At 50.1% G+C, this 8,553-nt stretch overlaps 1 protein-coding gene across 1 annotated transcript in view; it reads left to right on the top strand.

Annotated features, from left to right (window-relative positions):
- Positions 1–8,553, top strand: part of PECAM1 (platelet/endothelial cell adhesion molecule 1) — a 111,725-nt gene that overhangs the window by 89,051 nt on the left and 14,121 nt on the right. The window contains exon 14 of the mRNA XM_011997113.1: positions 3,721–3,777. Coding sequence (XP_011852503.1) covers positions 3,721–3,777 — 57 coding nt within the window. The remainder of the gene's footprint in view (positions 1–3,720; positions 3,778–8,553) is intronic.

Raw genomic sequence — 8,553 nt, 5'->3', positions numbered from 1 at the left:
TGATCTGCCCACCTCAGCCTCCCAAAGTGCTGGGATTACAAGCATGAACCGCTGCACCTGGCCCTGGTTTTCTTTTTCTTACTCAAAGACGGGGAAGGGTTGAAAGGACAAGAAGGAGGTATTGTAATGCCAGCACTTTGGGAGACAGAGGCGAGAGGATCACTAGAGCCCAGGCGTTCAAGACCAGCCTGGGCAACAAAGCAAGAACTTATTTCTACAAAAAATTGTAAAATTAGGAGGTATCGAGACCCCCCAGGATTGAGTGAAGCAGAGGTGGTCAGCATGTGTCCTCCTTGCCACGCTGTGCAGCTGCAGGGGTGCCATCACCTAACTGGCCCCTCTTTCCCATTTGCACAAACGCTGTGTGGGCTGCAGAGGTCCAGGTAGACCCGTAAGGAGGGTCACTTGGGGGCAATGGAGAGCTTTTTGGGAGTTCAATATGAGTTTTCTAGACCCATCCTCCTCCTTGGCAGCTAAGGAGCAGTGTGGGGGGAGGTCAGGCCTGAGCCTCAGGTGTTCCCTCTCTGCCTTCCTGTGGGTGGAGAGCCAGGTATTACCAGGTAAGAAAAGGGGCTTTGTGGGTACAAGGCCAGTGGTGAGTACATTTGACCTGGTCTTAACCAAGCCAGTTCCCTGTTCTCAAGGCTTCTTCCTCCTATGGAGGAGGGGATGGGAACCACATCCAGCTCTGACCCTAGTGGCAGCCAACCAAGTAGTCACTTGGGGTGGAGGAGGGGCAGGAAGGAACTCAGTAAATCCTGGTATGCTGCATGTTTGCTCTGAGACTAATTGCTGGGAAAACCCCATGACGTTGAAACCATCTCCTTCTCCGTTAACGCAGAGAAAAACAGAAGCCAAAATAAAGCCCCATCCGGAAACATCCCTGACAGCAGAGACAAACAGCCTGCCAGCCTGGTTTACTCATTAGCAGGCAGCTGCTGCCGTGGAGTGGGTGGGGAGGGGAGGTAGTGATAAGCTACAACTCTGCCTGCCCACCCATCACTAAGCTGGGCAGATTTGGGAGCAGCTGCAATTCTAGCAGCTCCACCAAGAAGCAGAAGCCTCCCCTGCTGCCCTGGCTGGTATGAGTGTTACAGCATCCCCAAAGCCACCAGAGAGGTCTCCAGCTGCCCCTTGTGGGCCTGGGGACTATGGGGTTCCTAAAGTGTGCAAGGTGTCTGGGCCCCCAGGCCCAAACACCAAGACCTCTCCCTCCATTTATTCCCCACCTGCCCCAGCCCCCACTGTAGGCCCGGGTCGGAGGGTGAGCTGGCCGTGACTGCCCCCGCACCATGCACCTGGTACATGGCATTCGGCAGCATTTATTGCAGTGTCTGCGTTGTTTGTGCACCTGTCTGCCTTGCAGCCTGGAGCTCCTGAAAGCTGGGACCAGGCCCGATCACCTTTCCTCTTCCACAGTGTGGGGTTCACACTAGGTGGCTAGGATTCTGCTGAGTGAGTGACTTGGCCAGGCCTGACATCAAGCAGACGGTGTCTTGGGGATGTGGAGGATCCCCCAATAGGGATGGGGATCCCTACAGCTTCCCTTGAGGCCCCCACATCTGGCGCCACAGAGAGTGAGGGGTGTGTGGGCATCTCTGCTGTCCCAGCAGTGGGGTACCCTGGTGGCTCAGTCACTCTACTGAGTTCCAAATCCTGTTTGGTGCCCTGGGGAAGTCAGTGTAAGGCCCTAGTCTCCCCAAATGCCCCAAGTTCAACTGTAGGGATCTGACCCACCCCCAGGCTTTCATCTCACAAGTGGTTCCTAACACAGAAACCACCACTGCTATTGTCACTTCAAACTTGGACAGGTGCCCCTGGGCAGCTGAGCAAGCCCAGGAATGGGACATGTCCAAGACCCCAGCTGTCGCCCTAGAGGAGGTGCCAGGGAGATGGTCTTGGGAATAAGTCATGTCAGTGTGTTGTAGACAAATGTCACCAACATGCTATGGAGCTCAGGGGGCCCTGTAACGTCCCAGGACACAGAGGGAGGGTAAGTGGGGGTGTTGGTACATGCGTGAAGCTCTACCAGGGTTGCAGGGAAATGGGGCAGGGAGAAAGGGCAGTGCTGGCTGTGGAGGAGTGTGTGTGGGGCCAGGAGGTGAGAGTGGGGTGTCCCTGGAGCATGGTGAGACGAGGGCATCTCAGTGCAGGTAGAGTCCAGGGTCACACCCCGGCCACCCGCTCTGAGGAGGGAAATGCACTGACCGTGGCACAGGAAGTCCCTTACCCTATCTGGGGCTCCCTTTCCCCATCTGTAAAAGGAGAATAATGGCCCACACGACATCAGGCTCTTTTCTACAGAGAGGCTTCCTGGGCCTCTGTGCAGGTGACAGGAGCTGGGAAGTGGCCAGGTTCCATCCTGTTTCCTCAGGGTTGGTGGGTATGTATGTGTGTGCACACCCTGTGTGCATGAGTGTGTGCACACCCAGCTTGCACATTTGTACATACAGTGTGTATGTACGTGCTGTATGTGTATACAGTGTGTGCAGACATACCCTACACACTGTATGAGAGTGTACATAGAATGTATATACATTGTGTGCATGAGTGTGCATGTGTGTACGCTGTGTATTTTTGTGTACACATCCTGTGCCCATACCCCAGTGTAAGGTAAACAGATGGCAGGAAGGGCGCCCTTGAGTCTCCTCCAGGTGTACACCACACCCTGGGTCAGTCAACATGCTGCTATATTGAGAGGGTCTAACCCAGAGGATCTCAGCCTTGTCTGCATAGTAGAGCCCCTGAGGAGCTGCTAAAAAAACCAGCACCAGGGACCCGCCCCCCAGAACAATCCAACCAGAAACTGCAATGAGTTTCAGGAGCCAGCAGTGAAAACAGCCAGCCCAGCTGTCTAACCCTGTAAGAGTTCTCAGTCCTGGCTATTCCTGGGGTCACTGACAACCCCCAGGCTCTAACCCAGACCTTGGGATCTGGTTCTGGATCCCGGGGTCTGGGCTCTCAGGTGATGGGGAGGCCATAGCCCAACCCTGCATTGAGGGACCTGGCAGAGTGTCTGGACAAGGGTCACGGTGGCAGGGGAAGAGGAACGGGGCCACCAAGCTGGAGGCTGCAGGCCCTTGCTGGGGCCCCTCCATCCGTGGCCCCTCAGGTCCAGGATTCCTCTGGAGCATGTGGCCCTGCTCCACAATGACCTGCTGACCTCCTATTCCCAGACTAGGGGTGATGCTGGTTAAACCAAGATCTTCTTCTTCTTCTTCTTCTTCTTTTTTTTTTTTTTTTTTTGAGATGGTGTCTCACTCTGTTGCTCAGGCTGGAATGCAATGGCGCAATCTTGGCTCATTGCAACCTTGGCTCATTGCAACCTCTGCATCCTGGGTTCAAGCGATTCTCATCCCTTAGCTCCCGAAGAGCTAGGATCACAGGCACGCATCACCACGCCCGGCTAAGTTTTTGAATTTTTAGTAGAGACAGGGTTTCGCCATGTTGGCCAGGATGGTCTCAAACTCCTGACCTCAGTGATCTGCCCGCCTCAGCCTCCCAAAGTGCTGGGATTACAGGCGTGAGCCACCGCGCCCAGCCAGTATCTTCTAATATCAGAAATGACAAGGTCTCCGGGTGCTTCTGGACCTGGTTCTAGTGGGGTGCAGTGGTGGGGTACAGCCTTGCCTGCAGAGCCTCAGACCTTTTCCTATAACTGCAGTGGACTGACCTGGTTCCCAGAGGCAGCTACTAACTTATGCCTTGTCCTTTTTCCAGATCTAGTAAAGAAGGGCACAGAGACAGTGTACACTGAAGTCCGGAAAGCTGTCCCTGGTGAGTGAGGTTCCCCAGTGCCCCAACCTGGGGAATGGATGCCCCTTAGAATCACTGATGGGGCCTCGGGAGTGGGCAGAGAAAAGAGGAAGGAAAGAAGGCCAAAAAAGGGGTGCCACCTCTTACACCAGTGCTCTGGGCTCCCTCTGTCCCACCCCCCTTAAAAAGTCACCTCGGATTACATTTACTATTCGTTTAGTCAACAAGCACTTCTTGAGTGCCTACTGACCCCAGCCAGTGACCCTTACCTGCTCCCCACACAGGCCCTGGTGGCTGGGGTTCCCCAAGGTCTTGGACGTCGAGCGTTTTGTTTTGGAGACTCCCAGTAGCTTCAGCCTTTCTTCTTTTTTCTTTTTTTTTTTTCTCTTTCTTTCTTTTTTTTTTTTTTCTTTTGATATGGAGTCTTGCTCTGTCACTCAGGCTGGAGAGTGCAGTGGTACAATCTTGACTCACTGCAACCTCCACATCCTGGATTCAAGTGATTCACCTGCCTCAGCCTCCTGAGTGGCTAGGCTTACAGGCGCCCACCACCATGCTCAGCAATTTTTTTTTTTTTTTTTTTTTTGAGACAGAGTTTCGCTCTTGATGCTCAGGCTGGAGTGCAACGGAGGATCTCGGCTCATCACAACCTCTGCCTCCCGGGTTCAAGCAATTCTCCTGCCTCAGCCTCCTGAGTAGCTGGGATTACAGGCATGTGCCACCACACCCAGCTAATTTTGTATTTTTAGTAGAGACGGGGTTTCTCCCAGTTGGTCAGGCTGGTCTCGAACTCCCAACCTCAGGTGATCCGCATGCCTCGGCCTCCCAAAGTGCTGGGATTATAAGTGTGAGCCCCATGCCCAGCAGCTTCAGCTTTTCTGACAATAGACTGACTTTGGGAGTGGGTGTGGGTTTGCAGGTCTGCTCTATTTCTTTTGGTTTGGCTGGCCCCACTTCACTTCCCATGATGACCCACTGCTTCCTCATGGACGGGCTTCCCCCAGAGCTGAGCACAGAGCTTAAGCAGACCCGGAATTGGGGGAGTTCAACAAGTCCTTTTTTTCGGGGGGGAGGTTACAATAACTGTATTCAATTCTGGTGAAATGAAATACACAATGACAACTTTTAAATTCTGAAAGTAAGTCAGCAATCTAAAAGACATAAACATTGTGGGGGAAATAGTGACTATGTAAGTATCTCGCTTTGTACAGCAGACCTCTATTTAAGTGGATTCTTGAAAAGGGAATCATTAAAATGGTCCAGGACATTTCTACAAAGGGTGGCTACTCCGGCTGGGAGCGGTGGTTCATTAAGCGCTCAGTAAGTGCTTTATTTATTTATTCAAAATAAATAAATAAGCGTAAAAGGACGGCTCATCCGATTGCAGTCGGTGAACCAGCAGCAGCAATATCAGGCCCAGCCCAGACCCACAAAACTAGTCTCTGGAATCTGAACTTAGCCAGCCTCAGATGTTTCTGATGCTGCCAATATTTGAGATCACTGTTTGTGTTTTGTTTTGTTTTTTGTTTGAAACGGAGCCTCACTCTGTCACCCAGGTTGGAGTACAGTGGTCCCATCTCAGCTGACTGCAACCTCCATGCGACATCCCCTGGCCCCTAAGGCTTGTGATTCTCCCAAGTAGCTGGGACCACAGACACACACCACCATGCCCAGCTAAGTTTTTGAATTTTTGGTAGAGATGAGGTTTCACCATGTTGCCCAGACTGGTCTTGAATTCCTGAGCTCAAGCAATCCACCCGCTTCGGTGTCCTAAAGTACTGGGATTACAAGTGTGAGCCACTGTGCCAGGCAAAAAGCATGTTAAAAGAACCATCCAATTCTCTGAAGACCCTGCTTTTTATCTGAAACACTGATCACTCCTTACTTCACTTTTAAAAGTTGGTATATTTGAAAGGAGAACAGAAACTCAAGCCCTTGCGGAATTTGACCCTGAATAATTACTGAATAACCAATTCTCTGGGAAATTTTTGGCTCCAGTACCTCATTTCACAATCTCCATATATTCAGAGCTAACAAAGTGCAAATCTGACAATAAATAGGCGTTTTCTATTTGTCTAGTGTAAGGGAAAGTTATAAGTGAGGTAGGGTTCAAAGTTGCTCCCATTGTGCAATTGTACAAAAATGCCCCTTCTGCTTTCTTGGTGGTCCCTGAGATTGTTCACTTTCTTGGACAGAGCTGAAGAGTTCACTTTCAGTTGCTTTGGTTATGCAAAAGCTCCTATTTGAGCACTTACTGTATGTGCTAAGTGGTCTAAGTACATCGTCTCTTTCAATGGGATTTGTCAATGGGATTCACAACAAATCCCATTTTACAGTTGAGGATACTGAGGCATAGAGAGGTTAAGACGCTTGCCCAAGATCACACAGCAAGCAAGCCCCTGAGAATCGTTCCTCCCCGGAGTGGACTCCACGCTCTTGATCACTGAGGTGTACTGTCTTCGGTTTTGGGAAGTGGGATGGTAGAAGGTGAAAGCTGCAGGGATCCTCACTGCAGGAGGCCAGCTCCTTCCCACCTCTGCCTCGAGGCCTCCAGCGAGGTCTGTGATCATCTGAGGCTACTGGTTGGAGGCCCTTTTATAGGTGGAGGGAGGCACCTTAGTGTGCGTTCTAGAGTCTATATAGGAAGGGAAAAACTTAACTTTTTTTCCTTTACTCTCCTAAGTGCTCCGACTGGGGCCCTGCGAATTGGACAAGCAGATTAACAAGAGAAAAACAGAGTTTATTAACATACATAATGCAAATCACACAGGAGAAACATCAATGAGTAACTCAAAGGGGCAATTAGCACTTGGGGTCTATAAAGCATCTTAGGCTGATAACAGTGGCTTACGCCTGTAATCCCAGCACTTTGGGAGGCCGAGGCAGGTGGATCACCTGAGGTCAGGAGCTGGAGACCAGCCTGACCAACATGGTGAAACCCCATCTCTACTAAAAACACAAAAAATTATACAGGCATGGTGGTACATGCCTGTACTGAGGCAGGAGAATTGCTTGAACCCGGGAGGCAGAGGTTGCAGTGAGCTGAGATCACGCCATTACACTCCAGCCTGGGCAACAAGAATGAAACTCCGTCTCAAAAAAATAAAAATAAAAATAAATATATAAAGCATCTTAACAAAGAGCAATAAATATGTAGAGAAATGACAAGACAAAGGAAAAATGGTTTTTGGCTTCCCAGGGTGGCAAACTGGGGAAGTGAATCAAGTGGCCACAAAGCTTCTATGGGGATATTTACAGCAGGCGTCTTTTCTTAGGAGTTTCTGCTTTTAGGGTTGGGCATGGTGGTTCATGTCTGTAATCTCAGCACTTTGGGTCTTTTCTTAGGAGTTTCTGCTTTTAGGGCTGGGCATGGTGGCTCATGCCTGTAATCTCAGCACTTTGGAAGGCTGAGGTGAGAGAATCGCTTGAGCCCAGGAATTTGAGACCAACTTGGGCAACATAGTGAGTCCCCATCTCTACAAAAAAAGTAAAAAAAAAAAAAAAAAATTTAAAATCAATAGAAAAAAAAATTAGCTGGGTGTAGTGATACGTGCCTGTAGTCCCAGCTGCACGGGAGACTGAGGCAGGAGGATAGCTTGAGCCTGGGAGGTGGAGTCTGCAGTGAACCGTGATTGCACCGTTGCCCTCCAGCCTGGGTGACAGAGTGAGACTGTGGGTTCCAAAAAACTGAACTTTTTCCCTTTACTCTCCTAGGTTTTCTGACTGGGGCCCGCAAATTAGATAAGACAGATTAACAAGAGAAAAACAGAGGCCCTCTTTGTTTTTCTCTTGTTAATCTGTCTCAAAAAAAAAAAAAAAGGAAGAAGTAGTTTCCACTTTTAGATGGAAGAAGCTGTGGGAAGACGTCTTTCTACATCTGAACCAGCTCAAGATAATCCTTATGCCAAAGGGCCATATTTTGTGGTGGCATATTCTGATTTCCTTCATCTGCTTTAGGGCAGCTGGCTGTTCAAGTGGGTTTTCTCGTGGTCTCCAGGTTGGTGTCTGGGCTGTTGGAACCTGACCCCTCCCTCAGGCTGAAACCACAGGCATCGTAGAACCCACTCTTGTAGGATTTGAAGCGGTGTAGGGCACAGGCTTTGCTGGGAGACATCGCAGTCCCCGTTCCGAGGCAGCCCCCAACCAGCTGTGTGACTGTGACCAAGATGTCTTACCCCTCAGAGACTCAGTTTCTTCAACTGTTAAATGCAAATGGGGTTAAATGAGATAGAATCATGGGAGATAGTACTGGTTATCCCCACAGTCACAGTATTATCCCTGCCACAGAGTGAGCATTTAATCAATTTCAGTTTAAAAACACAGGAGGAACTGGAACCCTACAGAATTCAGTGTCTTGCCCAGAGTACTACTAGAGCAGTCCCCTGACTCCTAGGCCAGGACCCTCCTACAGCACCACCTGGGCCACCTGGACTCTGCAACCTGGTCTCTAAACTGGCAGACCATTAGGGAACCTGACAGGTCTCTAACCTGCCCAGGGGTGAAGGTAGAGAGAGCCCTGGGTCCTGCATGGCTGTAGCCCTTGGGGCCTGCAGCTGCCTGCAGCTGTGTCTCCAACCCACCTAGAAGCCTCTGGTCCTGGAAGCCAAGGGATTTCCTGTTTCTCAGTGCTTCCTTGAGGAGAGGAGGCTGTAGGATATGACTGATTCTCTTTCTCTCTTTCTTTCTTTCTTTCTTTCTTTCTTTCTTTCTTTCTTTCTTTCTTTCTTTCTTTCTTTCTTTCTCTTTTCTTTTTCTTTCTTTTCTTTCTTCTTTTTCCTTTCTCTCCTTTTTCTTTCT

Source organism: Mandrillus leucophaeus, unplaced genomic scaffold, assembly GCF_000951045.1.
Source record: "Mandrillus leucophaeus isolate KB7577 unplaced genomic scaffold, Mleu.le_1.0 Scaffold530, whole genome shotgun sequence".
NCBI classification, from domain to species: domain Eukaryota; kingdom Metazoa; phylum Chordata; class Mammalia; order Primates; family Cercopithecidae; genus Mandrillus; species Mandrillus leucophaeus.
Note: the sequence above shows the minus strand (reverse complement) of the source record. Positions and strands in the feature narration are given on the sequence as shown.